Genomic DNA, 24591 nt, shown 5'->3' with positions numbered 1-24591 from the left:
CTGGGAGCTGGAGATGTTCCTGCCTGTTACATACTGCATGCTGCTCCGGAGCACAAACTGCAGCCATTCCGGTTTGTCTCCAGAGTTCTGGTATAATCTATAGGGGACGTCTTGTCGGGTCACATCGGCTCTGGGACCCTCGTGATCAGCACTTCACCAGAGGATCTCATCTAACTTGTGTGGCCACCAATCGCAGTGATCGTATGATGTGATGATGTCTAGTCAGTAATTACCACGGTGCAGTTCTGGCGTTGGCTCCTGGCTGGAGGACCGAAGGGTTATTTTGTGGGCTCGTATGAAGTAATGGGGTGAATGGTGTAAGGGGTCACTCTGGGTGAAGTACAGGTGGGACCTCACAATGTATTACAGGGGCAGCACATTGTGACACTCACGGTGCCTTGATTCCTGGGAGTTGTAGTTGTATGCTCCCGGAGCATACATTTACGAGCTGCGTCTCTCCGCTCTTGTTTACTCGCCATTACCCAGCATATAAATAACATCTGTCGCGTCATCTGATCTCCTGGAGTTGCAGCTTTGCACAGCCGTGGAGCACTGGGAAAATCTCATGGAGCAAGCGGCACGAGGGTGGCGGGAGCAGGGGATGGGCGAGCAGCTGCAGTATAAATAACCTCAGCTATCAAGAGCAAACCTCGCTATCTCCAGGGGTGGTCAGGCTGGGGCTCCCTGAGCCTTAGTCCGTGACATTACTGGGGGTGGACAGAGCGATTCCTCCTCACTTCACCTCCACTCAGTCGAGGGTGCCCTGAGCAGGTGTGGTGGACAGTGGGGAGGTGCCACCCTCGGTGGGCATGCTTGGGGGGCACCTGCTGGTCGCCCTCTGCGTATTTTCTCACATCTGTAGAAATGCTTCTAAATATGTATGGTATACGCTAAGAGCTCTTGATATACACAATATTACGATATAAGCGGACCTGGGAGCAGAGCGCTGAACTAGTCTATATAGACTTTTACTCCTCTGTGTACTACTTGCCGTTGTTCGTAACCAGAAGCTTCTCTGTATATTAGAGGACGCAGCAGAGAGCGGCCCAGGAGGCCCCTGGCTGTGCAGCCCGGGGGTCACTGGGCCTGTGCAGGAGGCCCCCTGGCTGTGCCGCCCGGGGGTCACTGGGCCTGTGCAGCCCGGGGGTCACTGGGCCTGTGCAGGAGGCCCCCTGGCTGTGCCGCCCGGGGGTCACTGGGCCTGTGCAGCCCGGGGGTCACTGGGCCTGTGCAGGAGGCCCCCTGGCTGTGCAGCCCGGGGGTCACTGGGCCTGTGCAGGAGGCTCCCTGGCTGTGCAGCCCGGTGGTCACTGGGCCTGTGCAGGAGGCCCCCTGGCTGTGCAGCCCGGGGGTCACTGGGCTTGAAAGTTACTGAGCATGTGCAGGATTTAGGTGGCATCACTAAACCCATCAGTCAGGATGAAAGCCGGGACACTTCTTGGTTTGGCCATGCCCAGCGGACACTTTCCAACACAGCGCAAGACAGAATTAAAGCGTAAAATGGTAAAGTAATTGTCTTGCTGTAGTGCGTTCTTGTGTGACCTGTGAAAAATATTCTGCTGCCAGATGTGCGGACACTCCTTTTAACAATCAGCTGTTCTTGGGCTTGCGGCTGTTATACTTCCCATCTTCTGTCTAGAGATGTCACCACTTTCTGTTCTTCCCCAAGTACCCCAGTAATAGTCAGGAACCCTATGCCAGAGACGCCTGTGTGACAAGATCTAAATAAAAATGTCTCCTGATGTGCATAAATGTGATTGAAAAGTGAGACACAAAATGCTCTATAAACTGATGCAAATCCTTGTGCTACTCTGTTATGAGAACTCTGCTTGCTGTCAGTGACTGAGAACATTCTTCACAATCACAAGCTATAACTAGATGGGCAAAAAGATTTGCAGTTCCCTGGTCCCGCGTCCATGTCTGTACTCCGTACCCGGGCTGTCCTTGAATACCGGCCTCTGTATCAGTAGTCCCTGCAACTTTGGGATGTCTGTAGAGGCGTCCAGGAGGCCGACACCCGAAGGATCAAAGTAATTGCTGGATTAGGGCCAGCAAATCTTTCGGTCTTCCGCAGTAACACCATGCTCAGACATCTTACAGCAGAGGTTTTGTTACATTTGTGCTTCTTAAAAATTCAAAACTTTATTGGAAAAAATAAAAAAAAATTGATTCCACGTCACAATAGGCTCTTGATTGTGACGTGGAAGCCATCCTAATTTTTTCCAATGAAGTTTTGGGTTTTTAGGCAGCTTGAATGTACATTTTTCGTCTTGGATTATTCGTGTGGTCATCACTGTTTTCCTTGCTGCATGCCTTGAGCCGCTATGGTGAGCTATTAACCTTTCTAAATTTGTTATATTTTCACCAGGCAGACAGTGCTGGGGTTTCCTGCTTGATACTTTTTACCTGTATTGTAGCAGGTGGTCAGATTAGGGATGTCTTTGCTCTGTGAGCACTATAGGTCCGCAGTGTAAGCGCGGATGCTTCCATTCACTGACAGCAAGCAGACAATGATAAAAGTATGAATTGGCATCGTGTGGTTGGTGACACGGGCGTTCACTCTGCTGGTATAAACCCGTCACGATGGCACCTGCTGTAATGGAGGAGATCGTAGTACGGAAGTGGGAGAGCCCGGAGGAGTCGCAACTTCTGGTGGATGCGTACATGTCCTGGTATCGATCGTCGTTTACAAGCGCAGACATATGTCCCGGCCGGACACCAATCTGCCGCTCTTTACATCATCTTTAATTTGGTGGCCAGTAGGGAGCATTTAAAGATTATTTTTTTTTACATTTTGGTTATGGGGGTCCGTCAGTGCATTGTCCTCCAGATCCTCACATGAAAGCCTCCAATCGATGTCCAGCTGCTTCCTACCATTTGTAGACATAATGTATAAGGTCCACACCCCTCCCCCACCCTTGTTCGGACCCCACGTTATGTTATTTTCATACTTATGATTTTTTTTCTCTTTTTCCTTCTTCTCTTCCACAGTTGGTGCCCAGCTCGGGGCTCTGGTACATCAAAGGTAAAGCCGCAGGCTCCGTTTTATTATCCATTGATCGGAAACTTAATTGTGTATTGATCCGCCATCTGTACTCTGTGATGAGACCAGGGGGAGAGTAGTTCACACACGCAACGTCCAGTGTGTGGAGTAATAAGAGGGGGGGCGATTAAAGTTTGTGATTTATGACTACGCAGGGCTGCTCTCCATGACGTCAGACATTTTATAGGAAAAGGAGTTTTGTGATTGTAGTAAAAAGCAGGCATGCCATGACGGGGATCACAATAATGCGGGTCCAGGGCACATAAAAGGCACGGTCATAATAGAAGAAGGGGTACAGGTCTATGATACAATTAAAACCCCCACTCACACACACCGAGGAACAGCCCCTCCAGCGAGAACAGGGAGATTTCTACATGGTGGACCACCATGTAGATTTTTCAGGAGGCGAAGTGTAAATTCTTAGTTCCCCCACATCCTCTATGAACCGCAGCCAACCTGGGGATACTGTTACATTCTTGTAGTGATAGGATTTGGGGGGCTGGTTTGTTTCCCTGGTTGTATTTTTGGCTGGTGCGCTTTTTAACAAGGATCGGACCATTTTTTGCTCCTGACGTGCGTTTTCTTTCCAGGACTGTGATGACTGAAGAATTTAAAGTGCCTGACAAGATGGTGGGATTCAGTAAGTGTGCAGTGTCTTATGTGGTTGTTGGCACAGACATCTCGGCTTGTCGGCCCTTCAGGGGCAAGTAAAAGTTGGGTGACTCCCCAGTGTAATCGGAAACCCCCCTGTAGGGTTATCACCTGGCTTTTCCTGGATACAGATAAAACTGTGGTGTTTAAAAATTTTCATTTACCTGTGGTTTATTTATTTTCATTTAAAGGGGAAATGACTAAAGGAGGGTGGATTTAATCAGCGGCTGTTTGCCTCTAATCACTTTCCTTCTCTTCTAGTTATTGGGCGAGGAGGGGAACAGATCTCAAGAATCCAGACAGAATCCGGATGCAAGATTCAGATCGCACCAGGTAAATATGGCTACAAATATGGGTATTGGTGGTCTGTGCAGGTGTAAAAGGGGCTGGGTGTGGGGATGTAGTGGTAGAGGGGTTATAGCAGAATAGGGGTGCGAGGCTGTAGCGGTAGGAGTACATTGGAATAGGGCTGGGGTGTGGGGCTGTAGTGGTAGAGGGAGTTGTATGGTTGTGGGGCCATAGTGGTAGGAGCACAGTGTAATAGGGTTATAGGGCTGGGGTGTGGGGCTGTATTGGTAGAGGGCTTTATATGGTTGTGGGGCCATAGTGGTAGGAGTACAGTGGAATGGGGTTAGAAGGCTGGGGTGTGGGGCTGTAGTGGTAGAGGGAGTTGTAGCCGAATAGTGGTGCGTGGCTATAGTGGTAGAGGGGGTTATGACAATGGAGGGATAGGGTTGCGATGGAATAGGGTTATGGGGCTGGTCTGTGGGTCTGTAGTGAGAGAGGTCTGGCAGCCCCGTCAGTGATCACCTGACCAGAGCCCTGCAATCTGTTTTCTGGCATCCCCAGCACCTCTACTGATTAGTTGTCATGTTTACCTCGCACCACAACGATGACGTTGTACTAATATGATCTATTTTCCACGTGCTGTGGTATCTGCAGCCATATTTGGTGCCGCTCGGCTGCATCCACAGACCTGCACGCAGTTCTTGCTGCATTTACACCTTGAAATCTGCAGTGCACACGATATGCTTACACTTGCTTGGTGTAGATGGCACCACAATGGCCAAAACCCAGAAAGTCTCCTTGTGATGATGCTTCCATCCACAGAGCAGCGTCTGAGAGTAAAACTACAACTCCCAGAATGCAGCGCAGTGGCAGGGAATATCTGTAATGTGCCTGTTACCTGATACACCCGGGTTCACAGTGCTTTTGTTTTTCTTTCAGATAGTGGAGGAATGCCTGAGAGACCCTGTGTCCTTACTGGAGCCCCAGAAAGCATTGAGTAAGCCCCGCGTCCGCTACAGCGCCAGTAGCCATTTCCCTTTGTATCTCACTGCCGCATTGCTGACTGTAATTCGGCTCTGATCTCCCCTGTCCTCCCTCCTTGTTCCCTACAATCTTTCTACAATTGCTGCACTTTTTTCTCTCCTTTTTTCTTTTTTTTTCCGCTTGGTGAGTGAACACAAAAGTCAGTAAAGGTAACACAGCGGGCGGAGGTGATGCTGCGCAGGGTTCTTTCTTCCCTCTCCTCCCTGCACCCCCATCTTTGCTCAGAGCTGGCGATGGCCGACAGTATGCCCGCCGTTCCCTGTCTCTGTTCAGATAACTGGTTTCACTGCACCCCAGCAAGTCTCCCGAGTCCTCAATAGCCCCCTCATTCCCGCCGGGCTGCTGTGACTGCTGAACTGGAATAAGTGTTATTGGCAACTGCATATTACACAGCGAGCGCCGGAGTATCGGCTTTTGTTTTCTTTTTTTTTTTCTCTTTCTTGAAGATATACCCATTACTGTGCAAAGAAATCATTGGGGCAGCAGCCGCACTCTGTAACCCTCTCATGCCTGGCCAGCTGCATGCCAGTGAGCAGAGATCTTAGATGAGTTTAAAGGGGGGGTATTCCCGTCATGTACATTGGGATATGCCGCCCACCAGTGGGTATAAGATGGGGCTGCCTCTTTAAGGGGTTCTGTCACCACTTCCTTTTTAAGAAAGTCGCCCCTCAGGTGTAATATGCCGCTATCAGGCAGCTGCATTTCTTTCTGCTGCTCAGTTTCAGTGGTGCAAGGTTTTACAGCTAGAGTTAAGGGTGGAAATTTCACATATGGGAGGGTCATGTGTGCATATGGATCTACCCCGTAAGTAATGGTACGTACCCAGAACCGCTTAGATTATGTAACCTTAAGACCACGTCAACCATCTAAAGTGGTCTTCAACCAGTTTGTCTCCTGATGTTGCCAAACTACAACTTCCATCATGCATTGACAGACTTCTAATCCTCTCTAGGGAAGTGGTCTCCAACCTCTCCAGCTCTTACAAAACTACAACTACCAGCATGCCCCAACAGGTTTTGCAGCAGCTGGAGAGGTGCAGGTTGCAGACCACTGCTGTAGAGGATTGCATCTTCCCCCTTCAGTGGATTATTAAAGTTACTCTTTGTCTGACCATTTGTCCATTTATACTACATCCCCACAGGCAGGCGAAGCGTCTCCTGAGTCAGATCGTGGAGCGCTGCCGGAATGGTCCTGGTTTCCATAATGACATGGATGGAAACAGCACCGTCCAGGAAATCCTCATCCCGGCTTCCAAAGTTGGTCTGGTCATCGGTAAAGGAGGGGAGACCATCAAACAGCTTCAGGTAATAGATCCCGGCCCGTGAGGGTTAATTCCTGCTTCCCTCTGACCCACCACCACCATCATCCTCCGTGCCCCCTCCCAACCTGTACCTCATTTTGGGTTTTTTTCTTTCCATCTACACCATTTTGCTAATAGTTTTGCTCTGCAGCAGGTATAAGCGTGTAATTACGCTCAGTGTGATGCGGGCTTTGTAGGATGTTAATTTGCAGGAGTTCAGTCTGAGGCTAATTAACACTTAATTTCTGGTAACCGCAGTGCCGTAAAAATAAAGTAAAACGCTAAAATTCATTTTTTTTTATCATTTTATTATGATTTTTTGTTTTTTATTAAAAATAAAAAGTAAAGAAAAAAAGCAAGACTTTTTACACGCCGATAATCACTGGTTGCAGTTATGTAATGAGCAGTCGCTCGTCAGTCAGGTCCTCAGGTGACAGGTACTGCAAATGTCAGCGCCAGGAGGGGAGGAGGGGGCAGAATGATTGAGGGCACGATTGCTACCATGTCACTCCTGTCACGGGGTCAGAAGAAGACTTGCAGGAGGAAATGCAGAATTTAGATGAGAGCAGCCGTATAAGGCGACTGTGGGCACCAGGATTAGGGCAAACCAAGACTCCATCACAATTATTGCCTAGTTATAAGTGTAGAATAAAATATGGCTGCTTCCTTCCACTCTTCTCCATGGCTGTGCTTGGTATTTAGGTAAATAGATCTGGCCTGTCATACCAGACACCACCAGTGGAGGAGTGTGGTGCTCTGCGGTAGTCATTCCCGCCAGGCACTGGTTACCCATGTGCCGCCTGAATGTCAGTAACTCAAGCTGCATTTAGCGAATGTCATTTTCCTGCCTTTTCTGAAATAACCTTTCATCTGTTTGCACAGGAGAGAACGGGCGTAAAAATGATTATGATTCAAGACGGCCCATTACCAACCGGCGCTGACAAGCCCCTTCGGATCACAGGAGACCCCTACAAAGTGCAGGTACTGGCGAAAGCTCTCCTGAACGCCGTGGCGGCAGCGAGTAATTGAGCACCTTGCACACCATTCTAGATGAGGGGTCCACTACAGTCCATTAAACAGCGGGCGCGTCTTCCAGCAGCTATATTAGACACCGCACAAAATTGTCCCCTGTCCGGGACTGAAGTGCGTGTTGAGATTTACAGCACTTTGTACCATATGTTATGAATCAGCCACGCCCCCTACATAAGCTCCACCCTTTTTTTCTTTCTTTCTTTTTTTTTTTTTTGCATACAGAGCTTGCGCTACAACACAACCAGTTGCAAAAGTTGTGCTGAATTTTGTTTCGCACCAGGATGTTGGCACAAACCATGAAGAATTAGGACCTTGTACAGTGCGGGTTAGAGAAGTATTTATACCCCACGCAGTGACCCATCCTCCACTAGGACGGAGTTCTCCGAGGCCAGTTAGAGCGCCCTCATGGTGGCGACTCCTCTGCATCTCCATGCAGCACGCTGCCCTTCACTGCTCTGTAATGTCAGCAGAGATGCATACATACCCAGCTAGATGTTGCACCATCATTTTCCAAGATTGTCACTTTTAGCTCGTCGTGAAATGTTCTTACACGCAGTGTAATATTAAAGGAGCGTGCACTCATTTCTTGTTCCTAATTTCCAGCTTCATGTGCGCCCATCCTCCGCCTCATGGCTTCTAATAATAAGTTTGTTTATGCACAAAGTACAAGGTGCGGGCGGGAGATCAGCCGAATAGGAAAGATAAACAGTAAATTGGTAAAAGCGACGAGGGCAGTCTAATCCTGGACCTTAAAGCAGCACTTCAGCCAAATTATCACATGGAAATTGTTACTGATTGCAGAGATGCTCCGCATTCACTCCTGGCCATGTCACGCTCAGGACGGTCTAAGATGCTGAGATTCGGGGTGCGGTTTTCACACTGTAGAGCTGTTTTCGTTGATGCCTGTAACACGAAGGGTGACAGTGATCATTTTGTGATGCCTTAATGGGAAGACGTGTCACCCATGCCCCTATCTCGGGGGCACCTTTTGGGTGAGGGTCCCACCAATCAGCTAACTCTGCTCACCATTGTTTGGGTCTTGCATACAGCAGGCTATGTTTCAGCTTCATGGATCCCTAAAATCGTGGGTTTTCCCTCGTCTGAATCGCAGCCCTAATGTTTGTTGCCCCCACAGTTTACACTGTTTTAACCACAGACCCTTGCGCCAGCACAGACCCTCATGCTGTAATGAATCTCACTGCCTGTGAACCTTCGTTTTTATTTTTTTCCTTTATTGCAGCAAGCAAGAGATTTGGTCTTAGAAATCATCAGAGAAAAGGATGTGGCTGACTTCAGAGGGGTCCGCAGCGACCTGAGCTCCAGGATGGGGGGCAGTGTAGAGGTATGCACCACTGAAAAGGGATCCACCTGCAAAGAGGATACAGCTTCCTGTCGTATTTATTCATTAGGCAGCTAAATTATTATTATAATAGCACCATTGACTCCATGGTGATTTACATGGGAAAGGGGTATACATGGCAAACAAGTAAAATGATCTTCAACAATACAAGTCAGCAATTAGTACAGGAGGAGCGAGGACCCAGCCCGCGAGGGCTCACAATCTACAAGGGATGGGTGAGGATACAGTAGGTGGGGGTAGAGCTAGTCGTGCAGCGGTGGTTACTGCAGGTTGTAGGCTTGTCGGAAGAGGTGGGTTTTCAGGATCCTTTTGAAGGTTTCCACGGTCGGCGAGAGTCTGATATGTTGGGGTAGATGGGATGCACGGGAGAAATCTTGTATGCGATTGTGGGAAGAGGAGATAAGAGGGGAGTAGAGCAGGAGATCTTGTGAGGATCGGAGGTTGCGTGCGGGTATGTACCGGGAGACTAGGTCACAGATGTATGGAGGAGACAGGTTGTGAATGGCTTTGTATGCCGTGGTTAGGGTTTTGAACTGTAGTCTCTGGGCAATGGGGGGCCAGTGAAGGGATTGACAGAGGGGGGAGGCCGGGGAATAGCGGGGGGACAGGTGGATTAGTCGGGCAGCAGAGTTTAGGATAGATTGGAGGGGTGCGAGAGTATTAGAAAAGAAGCCACAGAGCAGGAGGTTGCAGTAGTCGAGACGGGAGATGAGGGCATGCACTAATGTTTTTGCAGATTCGTGGTTGAGGAATGTTTGGATCCGGGAAATATTTTTGAGTTGGAGTCGGCAGGAAGTGGAAAGGGCTTGGATATGTGGTCTGAAGGAGAGATCAGAGTCCAGGGTTACCCCAAGGCATTGAGCTTGTGGGACTGGGGAGAGTGGGCAGCCATTGACTTTGATGGATAGATCAGATTGGGGGGGGGGCTGATTGAGATGGGGGAAAGACGATGAATTCTGTTTTATCCATGTTAAGGTTTAGAAATCTATCAGAGAAGAACAATGAAATAGTGGACAGACATTGTGGGATTTTGGTTAGTAGGGAGGAGATATCGGGTCCAGAGAGGTAGATCTGTGTGTCATCAGCATAGAGGTGATAATGAAAGCCATGAGACTCTGAGCTGTCCCAGGCCGAAGGAGTAGATGGAGAAGAGCAGGGGTCCTAGGACTGAACCTTGGGGGACACCGACAGATAGGGGGTGAGATGAGGTGGTGGTGTGTGAGTGGGAGACACTGAATGTCCGGTCTGTTATGTATAAAAAGATCCAAGATAGGACCAATTTTGTGATGCCAAGAGATGAGTCTGTAGTAAGAGGGAATGGTCCACTGTGTCAAAGGCAGATGACAGGTCTAGGAGGAGGAGGACAGAGTAGTGTCGCTTGGATTTAGCGGTTAGTAGGTCGTTGGTGACTTTAGTCAGGGCAGTTTCAGTGGAGTGATGCGGTCGGAAGCCAGATTGTAAGTGGTCGAAGAGAGAGAGGTGAATTAGAGAGGTTAGATAAGGAACAGAGGCAGATGAAGATGAGGTCCAGAGTGTGGCCATCTTTGTGAGTGGCTGCGGAAGATCATTGAGCGAGGCCAAAGGAGGAAGTGAGAGATAGAAGCTTAGAGACAGTTGAGAGAAGTGTCAATGGGGATGCTGAAGTTGCCCATGATAGTGGGGATGTCAGCATAAAGGAAGTGAAGTAGCCAGGTGGTGAAATGGTTGAAGAAGGTGGTGGCTGGCCCTGGGGGGCAGTAAATGACAGCTAGTTGGAGGGGGGAGTAGATGCGCACATAATTCACCTCAAAAGAAGGGAGAGTAACGGAGGGTGGCAGTGGGATATGTGAGAAGGAGCAGTTATCTGACAGGAGAAAACCTACTGCTCCACCATGTTTGCCGTTGGGGTGGGGGGGGGTGAGAGGTGGAATCCACCGTACGAGAGTGCAGGTGAGAGGTGGAATCCTCTGTACGAGAGTGCAGCTGGTGAGGCCATGTCAGAGGGGGTAATCCAGGTTTCGGTGATGGCGAGGAAGGAATGTTTGCTAGTAATGAAAAGATCATGGATGTAGGAAAGTTTGTTGCAGACGGAGCGAACGTTCCATAGAACTCATGTTAGTGGGACTGGGGAAGCGAGGGCTGGGCGGATAGATATAAGATTAGGAAGGTTGCAGAGTCAATGGTCCTTTAATACGGGACTTTTTTGGGCTAACCAAGATATCATGATCTGTTGGTGGAATATCCTCATGGTTCAGTGTGACCATTTTCTCGGTGGTCTGTCTACAGCATAGTTCAACTACCAGCATGCTAATTTTGTACATTAGCCTGAGTACATGGTACATGCCATCACCACTGATGTCGTATTTCTCTGTAATGTCCCCTCTTTTCTCCTCCATCCCAACCAGGTCTCCGTCCCAAGGTTTGCGGTAGGAATTGTGATTGGCAGAAACGGCGAAATGATCAAGAAGATTCAGAACGATGCCGGCGTAAGAATTCAATTCAAACCAGGTTTGTGTGATGGTCCTGGGGTTATGTCACTTGTCGTCTCTCCCATCTCCTGAAGCTGACGGTAAAGGGGTTAAACATTGAAGAGGCGCTTCGTAGTTTCCGTTGCGTTCCTGCAGGATGGCGTTTTTCCTTCTGAGCGGAGGGTTTGTTTGCTGCTGTTGATTCTTGGATACAACGATGTGAAGCTTCGCTGCACGACCGCCGGGGGATAAATGCTTTGCTTTGGTTGTGTCTCCCTCCTGCAGATGACGGAATCAGCCCTGAGAGAATGGCGCAAGTAATGGGTCTCCCTGACCGGTGTCAGCACGCGGCGCACATCATCAATGAACTGATCCTGACCGCACAGGTGAGACGGCAGACATAACACTTAACCCCTCTTATCTCTGTGCTGTGGATGTCCTGTGTAAGCCGCCTGACATCAGTCATATGGTAGCATTACATTTCTTTAGATGTTGCAACCTCTTTATTACCCATGAGGATAAAGGGAAGCTTCAAGCCATAATTTGGGGGACCCTCTTTAAAGGAAATCTGTCACCCCCTGGGAGATATCAGACCTCTACTATGGGCATGCAGGGTATAGAAAAGTAAATCTATACATACCTGTATGGCCCATAGTAGAGGTTTGATTGCAGAGAAATCTGGTTTTATAAACTCCGTTTTCCACAGGTTTGTCGTCCCCCTTACGCCAAGGAATCCCCGCCGATCTGTTAATCCCCACCTATATGCTTAGTTACCATATTGCCCCCCTCCCCTGCACATCACAGGGCCCTGTGACGTGCACTGTGCTCTCTGACTTCCCGGGCATGTGCAAAGTGCCGCTGACATAGAGCGCGCTTTGCTTCATCCCGGCCAGCCTCTCAGCACACTGCGCTGCAGGTTTCTATTGCGCAGGTGTCGGGAAGTGACAATGACTCCCCTGCGCAATAGAAACCTGCAGCGCAGTGTGCTGAGAGGCTGGCCGGGATGAAGCAAAGCGCGCTCTGTGCATGCCCGGAAAGTCAGGAAGCACAGTGCACGTCACAGGGCCCTGTGACATGCCGGGGAGGGGGGCAATATGGTAACTAAGCATATAGGCAGGGATATCGGGGAATAACAAACAGCTAGGCGGGGATTTCTTGGTGTCTCCCGAATGCCAAGCCTGTGGAAAACGGAGTTTACAAAAACACTTTTCTCTGCAATCAAACCTCTACTATGGGCCATACAGGTATGTATAGATTTACTTTTCTATACCCTCTATGCCCATAGTAGAGGTCTGATATCGTCCAGATGGTGACGCATTCCCTTTAAAGGACCAGGACAAACATTAAGAATGCAGGCGGTCATTTTTCATTTTGGCTAATACTACATTTTTCTTTCTTCAGGAACGAGACGGGTTTGGGAGTCTGGCCATGACACGAGGGAAAGGGCGTACCCGAAGCGAATGGAATTATTGCACAGGCGGGATGCAAGAGATCACATACACCGTGCCGGCTGACAAATGCGGTCTCGTCATAGGCAAAGGTACCACGGCCGCAGCAGACTCTGCAAGTTGTGCTGCATCACATCCACATTGTATGGGGGCCTTAGAGGAGCAGGGACTCTGCAGATCCCATTCTGCTAAGTGCAGTCATTGCTTCATGGATGACAATAGTGTAATCTGAATATTGTGCGTAAAAAGTTGTCATCCGGCTTTCCTGCTATCAGATATAAGCAGTGTTCGGTCAAGAGACAGATGGATTTTTATTTTTTTTGCATTTTTCATCACGTTGTCCCTTCCCCTGTATTTCGGTGTCCTCTGTTATGATTTGCATGCGGCTCAGGAGTTTTGTAAGCTCCCAGCGTCCACAAATCTCTTGTGCTTCCTTTGCCTGGTGAAGCGCAGCGGTATAATTAGATTATAATCACATAACGATTAGCAGTCCGGGCACTTAAGAATATTTAGAACCAATTTGCTCCCCCAGCTTGCCCTCACTCTCTGCTGGAAAATTGTGCTCTTTATCGGGTTCAGTAAAGCGGTGCGCTGTTAATGTGGTGTCCGTATAGCGCACACTAGTACCGCGCCGGCGCGTGTTAATGGACGATAATAACGCCGTGATGTTTTCTTGTTTTTCTTACTCGCACATATGGATGGAGGATGCTTGGTTTTACGCCAGCCTTTCACAGCCTAATTTTGGGATTATATTTGGTGTCTAGCAACTTAACCTCTGAGGCGCTGAATCACTCCAGATCACTGCTTGCTGTTCAGACCTTTTTTTGCCCCTATAGTAATGGAGTTGCTATGGCTCAGAGTTGGTTAGGTTTTTTTTAGTTATTCCCATATCATTGGGGTGGAAGCTCCGGCCTCTGCGCCATCCGCTCCCTGGCCCAGTCACATTTCCATGATAAACAGAGGCGGAGGGGGGCTGTCCTTTCTGCCTTTAAACTGACTTGATAAATTGCTTTACAATTTGCCACCCGCTGCCTCCCTCCCCACAATGCAGTCCCTGTAAATAGAAAAGGGGCAGGGGCCGCTGCATTTTAACTCACAATCTAGGGAGGAACAAATTAGGCAAAGCTATGAGGCTGTTTACCTCCAGGTATAGAAAGTGAAGCAAGTCCCGTCTTTGCTCCTGGAAGATAAAGCCGTTGACTTCCCCCGTCTGTCCGATGTGCTGTCCTGACTCCAGATCCCAGTTTTGTAACTTTGCATTTCCGTTCTTCACTACAGGTGAGATCTCTGCTTGGTGTCAGTGAATGGCTTCCTCCTAGAGGCTGAAAACCTGCCTCTATCCATTGCCTGCTTCCACTGTCAATTCATCCACAGCAGAAAATGCTGAATGCAAACATGAATGTTTTGGGGGGTTTTCCCTCACAGACTTCAAGCAGAGATCTTACCTATAGTTTGGAAGAGAATCACAAATTCTGCTTGAAAGTTGCAGCAATAGACCGAACTGCCATAACATTAATACCATCAGTGTGAGAGATAAGTGATTACCTGGGGACAATAGGGGGTGAAGTGTAATCAGCAATTGTAAGTCAAGCCCAACTGTGATGTCTGTCTGACCGGGTCATCTTCAAAATATGAGGCCGGGGGCGGGGTGTGCTCCCCGGTATGTATAACCAGTGGGGGGACTGCACTATTCAGCTGGTGACTTAGTCAGGATCACGCCTGCGCTCCCAGACTTGGGCCTGCACATTGGATGCAGCATATAAATGGCTTTCTCTACTTAGCAACCTGTAGCCGTCAGAATCCACTCGATGCTGTTATTAATGCAGTGACCGCTTGTGGCACTTGTTGCTAAGTGATAGGAATTATGCGGTGAGCGGCGTCCAGCCTGCGGAGTGTATATAGCAGGCGCTCCGCATGGTGTGCCGGATGCCTCCCAGATTCCAGATCTACTGCAGATATATCTGGTCCCATCAGCGACTGACCCTGCCCATGACTCTCGCTCCCTGGTGGTACCAGACAGCCTTAGTCTATTGCAGGAGTCCGTACATTGCTCATCAGACTCCCCCCTTTGCTCGCTGTGCTTTGTGCCGGTGTCCTGTGTGTGGGACAGTCATGAATATAAGGCCAGGGTGTAGTGGTCAGGGGTCGTGCCGGTAATGAAAGCTAAGCAGTGAGGGGTCGCCTCTTCTGCGCCCCCTGCTGTCTGTTACGGAGCAGCGTCCCTATCCAGCAAGAGGACAGACATGCTTTAATCAATTCTCCGTACCCTGCTGACTTGTTTGCAGATGCCAGGCTCCCATATGCTCCGTCCTGGCAGTCTGTTGTGTAGGAGTGCGGCACGTCTGGGGCGGCAGCACAGAACAATATGCTTCTATCAGATGTCATTACTGACATAATTAGCCTAGGACTAGTAATCTCCGGGTAATTGGATAATTCCTTCATCTAGAAAAGCGCTGCCTTTTTTGTTTAGTCTCCATAAGGAAACTAAGGAGCTAGAGGGTGGGGAAGCATTTTTTTTTCTTTGGGATAGTGCAGTGGCTTCAACTTTTTTGTTTGGGGTTTTGTTTTATAATTTTTCTTTATTTTTTTTCTTGTTTTTATTGCAGGTGGTGAAAATATCAAAAGTATAAACCAGCAATCAGGAGCCCACGTGGAGCTTCAGAGAAATCCACCTCCCAACACGGACCCTGGCGTTCGGATATTCACCATCCGAGGTCTCCCGCAGCAGATCGAGCTGGCCCGGCATCTCATTGATGAAAAGGTTGGGGTAAGTTACACCGTATCCGGAGCCAGTAGTTGTATTGACACCCCCCCCCCCCCCTCCGCACTGTTATACAGGGGGCTTCGCTGCTCACTGACATTTCAGTTCTGACTTTTAACCCTTTCCTCTTCCAGGGTTCTGCCATCGGAGCCCCGAGCAGCTTTGGTCAGAGTCCTTTCAACCAGGCACACGCGACACCTCATCAGAAGTAAGTGAGGGCTCGTGCCATGGGCCGGGTGCCTTTTGGGTCTTTTTTCACCTATAGGCCACATTTTTCACATTTTTTTTTTGCAACAATTGGTTCATGTAGGAATGGGGAATTGCTGTGTACTCTTAAGAACAAAGAGCACCACTTCTATAATAAGGATCACCGTAGGCAGACCAAAAGTTTGGACACACCTTCTCATTTAAAGATTTTTCTGTATTTTCATGACTTTGAAAATTGTACATTCACACTGAAGGCATCAAAACTATGAATTAACACGTGGAATTATATACTTAACAAAAAAGTGTGAAACAACTGAAAATATGTCTTATATTCTAGGTTCTTCAAAGTAGCCACCTTTTGCTTTGATGACTGCTTTGCACACTCTTGGCATGCTCTTGATGAGCTTCAAGAGGTAGTCACCGGAAATGGTTTTCACTTCACAGGTGTGCCCTGTCAGGTTTAATAAGTGGGATTTCTTGCCTTATAAATGGGGTTGGGACCATCAGTTGTGTTGTGCAGAAGTCTGGTGGATACACAGCTGATAGTCCTACTGAATAGACTGTTAGAATTTGTATTATGGCAAGAAAAAAGCAGCTAAGTAAAGAAAAACGAGTGGCCATCATTACTTTAAGAAATGAAGGTCAGTCAGTCTGAAAAATTGGGAAAACTTTGAAAGTGTCCCCAAGTGCAGTTGCAAAAACCATCAAGCGCTACAAAGAAACTGGCTCACATGAGGACCGCCCCAGGAAAGGAAGACCAAGAGTCGCCTCTGCTTCTGAGGATAAGTTTATCCGAGTCACCAGCCTTAGAAATCGCAGGTTAACAGCAGCTCAGATTAGAGACCAGGTCAATGCCACACAGAGTTCTAGCAGCAGACACATCTCTACAACAACTGTTAAGAGGAGACTTTGTGCAGCAGGCCTTCATGGTAAAATAGCTGCTAGGAAACCACTGCTAAGGACAGACAACAAGCAGAAGAGACTTGTTTGGGCTAAAGAACACAAGGAATGGACATTAGACCAGTGGAAATCTGTGCTTTGGTCTGATGAGTCAAAATTTGAGATCTTTGGTTCCAACCACCGTGTCTTTGTGCGACGCAGAAAAGGTGAACGGATGGACTCTACATGCCTGGTTCCCACCGTGAAGCATGGAGGAGGAGGTGTGATGGTGTGGGGGTGCTTTGCTGGTGACACTGTTGGGGATTTGTTCAAAATTGAAGGCATACTGAACCAGCATGGCTACCACAGCATATTGCAGCGGCATGCTATTCCATCCGGTTTGCTTTTAGTTGGACCATCATTTATTTTTCAACAGGACAATGACCCCAAGCACACCTCCAGGCTGTGTAAGGGCTATTTGACCAAGACAGAGAGTGATGGGGTGCTACGCCAGATGACCTGGCCTCCACAGTCACGAGACCTGAACCCAATCGAGATGGTTTGGGGTGAGCTGGACCCCAGAGTGAAGGCAAAAGGGCCAACAAGTGCTAAGCATCTCTGGGAACTCCTTCAAGATTGTTGGAAGACTATTTCCGGTGACTACCTCTTGAAGCTCATCAAGAGAATGCCAAGAGTGTGCAAAGCAGTCATCAAAGCAAAAGGTGGCTACTTTGAAGAACCTAGAATATAAGACATATTTTCAGTTGTTTCACACTTTTTTGTTAAGTATATAATTCCACATGTGTTAATTCATAGTTTTGATGCCTTCAGTGTGAATGTACAATACATAGTCATGAAAATACAGAAATTTCTTTAAATGAGAAGGTGTACAAACTTTTGGTCTGTACTTTGTATATATGTATGTATGTGTATATATATGTGTGTGTGTGTGTATATATATATGTATGTATGTGTGTGTGTATATATGTATATATGTATATATATATATATATATATATATATATATATATATATATATATATATATATATATATATATATATATATATATATATATATATATATATATATATATATATATATATATATATATATATGCTTTTATCATGTTGTGGTTTATGGTTTAATTAATATCTATTTTCAGGTGATCCCTTTTTCTTGGCGATACAACCAGCTATTCCTGTATTGCAGGGAGTTGCTATGTTTGCGCTTCTCTCGTATGTGTGGTTTAGTAATCCCTATAAACTCATGGTGTCAATCGATGTATTTTTTTTTCTAGTGGTCCTCAGGCGTTCGTAACACAGGGTTGGGGTAGCACTTACCAAGCATGGCAGCAGCCTGGCCAGCAGCTTCCAGGTGGGTTCACAGTTTCATTTGTTTTCTATTGTGATAGTGACTGGTACTTGTAGTTCCACACCCATATGAGCACTCTGGAATGCGTGAGCCTGCGCATCCCATATCACAGCCACGTTGTCTGTGTTATTTCTCCTTGCAGGAGAGGATTTGCTGATGATAATGGTTGTGATCCAGGGAGGAATATCACATTCTAATAAGTGAATGGTCAGCCATCCCCGCACTTGTCTGCTATCATGTGCACTCTATTCATAGTTTCCAAGGTGCAATGTGCATGTATGCCAGCTACATTCCCCTCCGTTGTGTACTCCTATGCAGTGGCGCTCGCTCCGGTGGAGGGAAGGCAGGTTAGATGGTACAAACGTGAGCCTGCACGTTTCCTACCTGCCGGCTGCCATGTCTGATGAGCGTTGAGATAGCATTGCCGTACAGAGACGCGCGCTGACGTCACCCCCACATAGAAGAAGAAACTCCCCCAGAGAAAGGCAGGTCTGTGCACTACATAAGCAGCAGTGCATTGCTGTGTTCTCCCTGTGGTGTCAGGGTCTCCTTGCTTCTGGGAAAACTTAAGCAGACAACCCATTTAATTAAGAGGCACATCACTGCCCCTCATCCTCCCCCCGTCCTCCCCTCCCGCACGTGAGGTGTGAAGCCGGAATAATCGTAAACTGATAGCCATGTTGTAGGCCTGATTCCTGCTTACCCGCGAGCCTCAGATCACTTTCCTTTGCGTGAGCAGAGTATGAGATATCGATCTGGGCCGAGGCTTCCCGCAGAGAGGGATATAGGAAGCGAGCGGGAAGATGGGCTCCATCTCGTGGCTGTAATCCTCTCCGACTACATTATTTGGTGTCAGTCCCATCGCCGCAGCTTATGCCCCGCTGGTCGTATTGTATGCAAGCAGTGAGCATCAGTTACTATTTATCTGCCAACTGGTGGACAAATTGAGCGAGAGCAATCCCCCCACCACGTCCTGACCAGTGATCTAAACATGGAGGGGTTTATTGCTTCTTACAATCCTCCCGCACACACATAAAGCTGTGTATGAGGTTACACATGCCGGCCTGCAGTCCATTAATTGGCGTGTCCCTCAAGGACTTCCCAAAGAAAGGTCATTGATTGAGCTCCCTATTGTGGGGACTGGCAGGTGGGCACTTTGTGACCCCGGAGTCACTGATGAAGGGACATTGGTCTGACTTGTGGCATAGCTGCCTACATTTTTCTTTGGAAATTGTAATAAAATTAGATTAGATCTATTTTTTTTTTTTATTTATTTTTTTTACGTTCAGGTCCCTTTTGCGATGTTTTTTGGAGTGTGCAGCCCCCTGTGAAGAGGTCTTCTGTGTTTACAACTGCTCATAGTACAATTCCTAACTTTCTGATTTCAGCTGTGGCCTCGGGCTGCGCCCTCTCCATATTTCTCAGGACATCAGCCGTTAACAGCAGTGATCAGAGCTAGCGCCGATCGCTGCTGACTAACCAATCATTTACCTTCTGCATTGGTGCATGTCACAGCCCCTGCCGCAATGTGATCGCTTGAAGCCTATGTCACACTATCTTTGTACTCCTATAAAGCCCAACCTGGGCATCATAGGAGATGAACTTCACTATATATTGTAGTTGTGAAGTGTCACAGACAAAGCGATCAAACAGTCACAGGGAGAATTAAAGAAAGGTTATCACCTATGCACAGGAAAGATGATGAATATGTATGATTGCTGGGGGGGCAACTGGTGAACAGAGGGCCTAAGGTCACCTGTGTCATGGGAGCGGTAGTGACGTGTGTGTGACCACCACTCCTATACATGGTCACTACTATAGATGGTGAGTGGAGCGGTAGTGAGCATGTGCGACCACCACTACTATAGATGGTGAGTGGAGAGGTAGTGAGCGTGTGCGACCACCACTACTATAGATGGTGAGTGAGGCGGTAGTGAGCTTGTGCGACCACCATTACTATATACAGTGAATGGGGCGGTAGTGAGCGTGTGCGACAACCACTACTATAGATGGTGAATGGGGCGGTAGTGAGCGTGTGCGACCACCACTACTATAGACGGTGAGTGGAGCTGTAGTGAGCGTGTGCGACCACCACTACTATAGACGGTGAGTGGAGCTGTAGTGAGCGTGTGCGACCACCACTACTATAGACGGTGAGTGGAGCTGTAGTGAGCATGTGCGACCACCACTACTATAGATGGTGAGTGGAGAGGTAGTGAGCGTGTGCGACCACCACTACTATAGACGGTGAGTGGAGCTGTAGTGAGCATGTGCGACCACCACTACTATAGATGGTGAGTGGAGAGGTGGTGAGCGTGTGTGACCACAACTACTGTAGATGGTGAGTGCAGGGGTGGTGTATGACACAAGTTGTAAGAAGTCCATAATTCGCTGGAGCCCCACCCTGACAAGGACAAGAATATTAAGTATGTTGTAGTAGAACACAGCACTCCAGTAAGCAGGTGCACAAGTAGGAGCCCAATCCGTTGTATAATACCTATGAAGAACTTGGCACTCAGATGTTGTAGAACAAAGATGATTTATTTGCAATCCACAGTGAACAGATATGATGTTTCAGTTTAGACCATACATGGCCAAATCTGGCCCGCAGGGTGGTTAGATTTGGCCCGCGACACCAGAACTGCTACCCCTATGTCTGGCCATTATTCTTTATGGAGGACTATGTGGGGCCCAATATTCTGTATGGAGGACTATGTGGGGCCCATTATCCTGTACACTGGTTGGCTCACAACTTTGATGTCCAAGTTTTTCATTTTGGCCCTCTGTGTGTTTGAGTTTGACATCCCTGGTTTAGACCACCTTCTGATATACGGATTTCCATAGAAGTATATAGGTCTCAATGCTGAAACTATATGCAGGATACAGCGTGACTAGAGTAGGAATACCACTAGGGGTATGGTGCCCATAGAAATCATCTGCCACCAGAGCCTGGCCGCCATGTATGAGGGGCTCTGCTCATTGGTCTGTAGATTGCGTTTATCTGCTCACCTTCCTCTTGGCTTTTAATCTGATAGTCTGTATTTCAAAGCCCCTTCCACCGTAAGCAGTTTCCAGAGCAGTTCTCTTAATCACTGTTCTCGCTTTCCTGAACAGTGTGCTTGTTCAAAGGCTCTGGTTCTACATGAACACCCAGTGTTAGCAGAGCAGACTCAGAACCAGCACAGACAGACCTGAGTGTCACAGGAGCAGGATGAGCAGAAAGACGAAACTACTGGACCAGAACTATCACTCGAGCAGTTCGCCACTGGCCTCAGAAACAAGGGAGTGATGGGCACAAATGCTCCTACATCTTAACATGACTTATCGTATTCCTAGCACTGCATCCCCCTGTATGTGTGATTATACCGTATACTAAGTTGAGACCTGTATGTGTGATTAAACTGAGTGTTGCTTCCTTCTGTATGTGATTATACCGTACACTGACCACCGCATCCTCCTGTATGTGTGATTATACCGTATACGGAGCGCTGCGTCCTCCTGCTTGTGGAATTGCACCGTATACTGAGCACTGCGTACTCCAGTATGTGGGATTACACCATATACTGAGCGCTGCATACTCCAATATGTGGGATTGCACAGTATACTGAGCGCTGCGTACTCCAGTATGTGGAATTACACCGTATACTGAGCGCTGCGTACTCCAGTATGTGCAGTTACACCGTATACTGAGCGCTGCGTACTCCAGTATGTGGAATTACACCGTATACTGAGCGCTGCGTACTCCAATATGTGGGATTGCACAGTATACTGAGCGCTGCGTACTCCAGTATGTGGAATTACACCGTTTACTGAGCGCTGCGTACTCCAGTATGTGGGATTACACAGTATACTGAGCGCTGCGTCCTCTTGCATGTGGGATTACACCGTATACCGAGCGCTGCGTACTCCAGTATGTGGGATTACACCGTATACTGAGCGCTGCGTCCTCTTGCATGTGGGATTACACCGTATACTGAGCGCTGCGTACTCCAGTATGTGGGATTACACCGTATACTGAGCGCTGCGTACTCCAGTATGTGGGATTACACCGTATACTGAGCGCCGCGTACTCCAGTATGTGGGATTACACCGTATACTGAGCGCTGCGTACTCCAGTATGTGGGATTACACCGTATACTGGACGCTGCGTACTCCAGTATGTGGGATTACACCGTATACTGAGCGCTGCGTACTCCAGTATGTGGGATTACACCGTATACTGAGCGCTGCGTACTCCAGTATGTGGGATTACACCGTATACGGAGCGCTGCATACTCCAGTATGTGGGATTACACCGTATACTGAGCGCTGCGTACTCCAGTATGTCGGATTACACCGTATACTGAGCGCTGCGTACTCCAGTATGTCGGATTACACCGTATACTGAGCGCTGCGTCCTCCAGTATGTGGGATTACACTGTATACTGAGCGCTGCGTCCTCCAGTATGTGGGATTACACAGTATACTGAGCGCTGCGTACTCCAGTATGTGGGATTACACTGTATACTGAGCACTACGTACTCCAGTATGAGGGATTACACCGTATACTGAGCGCTGTGTACTCCAATATGTGGGATTACACCGTATACTGAGCGCTGTGTACTCCAATATGTGGGATTACACAGTATACTGAGCGCTGTGTATACTCCTCCTTGCACTCACTCCTGTCTCGTGTTTGGGTCGCAGGTCAGCAGAGTCAGCAGCAGAACGCGCAGCCCGATTACAGTAAAGCGTGGGAGGAGTACTACAAGAAGCAGAGTGAGTTCTGTAGGGATGGTGTGTGCGCTCGCTGAGCGATGTCCTCTGAGTTACCTCTGAGAATTGTCCATGCTGCTCTTGTTCCCTCTCATGCTCTTATGTCTTTTTTAGCAGATTATTGTTCTGATGTGTTTTTGTAATTTTTATTTCATGTCAGATCAAGCAGCCAGCGCCCCGTCTCAGCCAAGCTCCCAGCCCGACTACACCATGGCGTGGGCAGAGTATTACAGACAGCAAGCTGCTTACTACGGGCAGTCTCTGGGACAGACGCAAACCCACAGCCAGGTGAGTGAGTGAAGGGTGCGCCTCGCCGAAAAGCAGATTACCATTTATTCATTGCCACAAAAATAATTAAAAACGTAGATGAGCGATAATTAGGTGTGAAAGTATTACTAGTCTGGGATTGTGGAGTTTTATTTTAGATTGGAATTTTAGCAATGTATATATTTTTTTTATAGAAAAAAAGTTACTTAAAGGTTAAATTAAATTTCTACTCATTGACTTGTTTCAGATTTGCTGATTTATTTATTTATTTTGTATTTTCTTGTCTTCCAGGAGCAGTAGAACAATAATCCAGGCAGTTTTCATTCAATATTTTTATTTTTTTTTCCCCTCTTTTTTATTTTTTTTCCTCCCTTCCCTCAGAATCATTGCAGAAGAACATTTAATTCTTAATTTGTAACCGGTTTCTAGATTTGCATATGTTTTGATGAAGACTTTCTCTTTCTGTTTGTAAAACACTAGTGAATATAGGGTTAAATCTATACTGAACTTTGCTAAGAATCAGGATTCTGTAATATACTAAAGATATAAATGTGCTGGGAGTATTTTTATTCGTTTATTTTTATTTTTTCTTCTCTGTATACATTTCTTACCCTTGAAAAAAAAGTGTTAAAATGAATTCTTTTTTTTTTTTTTTTTTTTTTCTTGGAACAGATCAGATTATATTGAAGAAAAAAAAAAAGAAAATATAAAACTGCAAAAAAAAAAAAGGAAAAAAAATCTGTTTATTCCTCCACTGTGTAGCTCCTGCCGCCCCCTTTTTTGGTGCTGATATTGCAACATTTGTCTCAATTTATTTTTCTGTTCTTTTTTTTTCGTAGCATTTTGTCTATCAGACGATGCAGCTTGGAGGTCTTTATCAAAATATGATATAAAATTCTGTACACAGTTCCTGAATTTTTTAAATGTGTATTTAAATATTCTTAACTGTAAATTCATTAAATGTTTTACGTCTGATTTTTCTGGTATTATGACTGTATTTTTGATTTTATTGCATTTTTTTTTTAAAAGAGAAGTATCGATCTATGTTACTTGGAAATTATTGCTCGTTCTAAAAAGGAAATATTTGGATCTATTTCTTGAGACAAGTATTGTCGGGAGTAAAAGGGGAGGGGGAGCAGGGTCATTTTTGTAGGCTTTGTACAATACCTAGGGTTTTGAAGGGTTAATATAAAAAATAATTATGATTGTTAACCCCTTCCCCTCCCTGTCCTTCCCGATGGACATTTTAACACGTCGCGGTGCAATGTGATTGGCGTCCGTCTGGCAGGACCGGGGGAGGGTGGGGCATTTTATAAAGCAATGTTTATCACTTCTGAAGATGCCTCTGTATATCAGACTTCCAAGCTATAACAGAAATTTACTTTTTTTGTGCTGTCAGAAATAAATACTATTATTTTTTAATATGAAAACAAATAAAAAAAAAAGTTTCAACTGTAAGAAGAATCTTTAAATGCAAACACTGTGGAAACCTAGGTTAAAAAAAAAAAGAAAAAAAAAGAATCGTAATAACTATTTTTTAACTCCAGGGTTTGTTCATGTCGCTTTGTTTTTTTTTTTTTTTTCTTTTGTTTGTTTTAAATATTTTCTTATGTAATTGTCAAATTTATCCTAGAAAGTAAAGACTCTAGTATTAACCACAGTATGTGCTAAAAATAAAAAAAATTTGATTTAATAAAAGGGATGTGATTTTGAATGTTTGTAGTTTTATTTTATTT

General features: G+C 46.9%; 1 protein-coding gene across 2 annotated transcripts in view; it reads left to right on the top strand.

Annotated features, from left to right (window-relative positions):
* Positions 1-24377, top strand: part of FUBP3 (far upstream element binding protein 3) — a 28288-nt gene extending 3911 nt beyond the window's left edge. The window contains exons 3-18 of one of the 2 annotated variants that reach the window (XM_073640716.1): positions 2992-3025; positions 3634-3683; positions 3956-4027; positions 4922-4979; positions 6168-6330; positions 7209-7307; positions 8599-8700; positions 11103-11205; positions 11451-11551; positions 12567-12705; positions 15220-15380; positions 15509-15582; positions 17760-17836; positions 22520-22591; positions 22749-22876; positions 23147-24377. In XM_073640716.1, the coding sequence (XP_073496817.1) occupies positions 2992-3025; positions 3634-3683; positions 3956-4027; positions 4922-4979; positions 6168-6330; positions 7209-7307; positions 8599-8700; positions 11103-11205; positions 11451-11551; positions 12567-12705; positions 15220-15380; positions 15509-15582; positions 17760-17836; positions 22520-22591; positions 22749-22876; positions 23147-23155 (1442 nt within the window). In that variant the 3' untranslated portion in view covers positions 23156-24377. The remainder of the gene's footprint in view (positions 1-2991; positions 3026-3633; positions 3684-3955; positions 4028-4921; positions 4980-6167; positions 6331-7208; positions 7308-8598; positions 8701-11102; positions 11206-11450; positions 11552-12566; positions 12706-15219; positions 15381-15508; positions 15583-17759; positions 17837-22519; positions 22592-22748; positions 22877-23146) is intronic. The other variant, XM_073640717.1, reaches the window with a different exon arrangement.
* The last annotated feature ends 214 nt before the right edge of the window (positions 24378-24591 follow it).

Source organism: Phyllobates terribilis, unplaced genomic scaffold (genome assembly GCF_046119375.1).
Source record: "Phyllobates terribilis strain yellow unplaced genomic scaffold, ASM4611937v1 Scaffold_7__3_contigs__length_470593459, whole genome shotgun sequence".
NCBI classification, from domain to species: domain Eukaryota; kingdom Metazoa; phylum Chordata; class Amphibia; order Anura; family Dendrobatidae; genus Phyllobates; species Phyllobates terribilis.
This window is presented reverse-complemented; position numbering and strand designations above follow the sequence as displayed.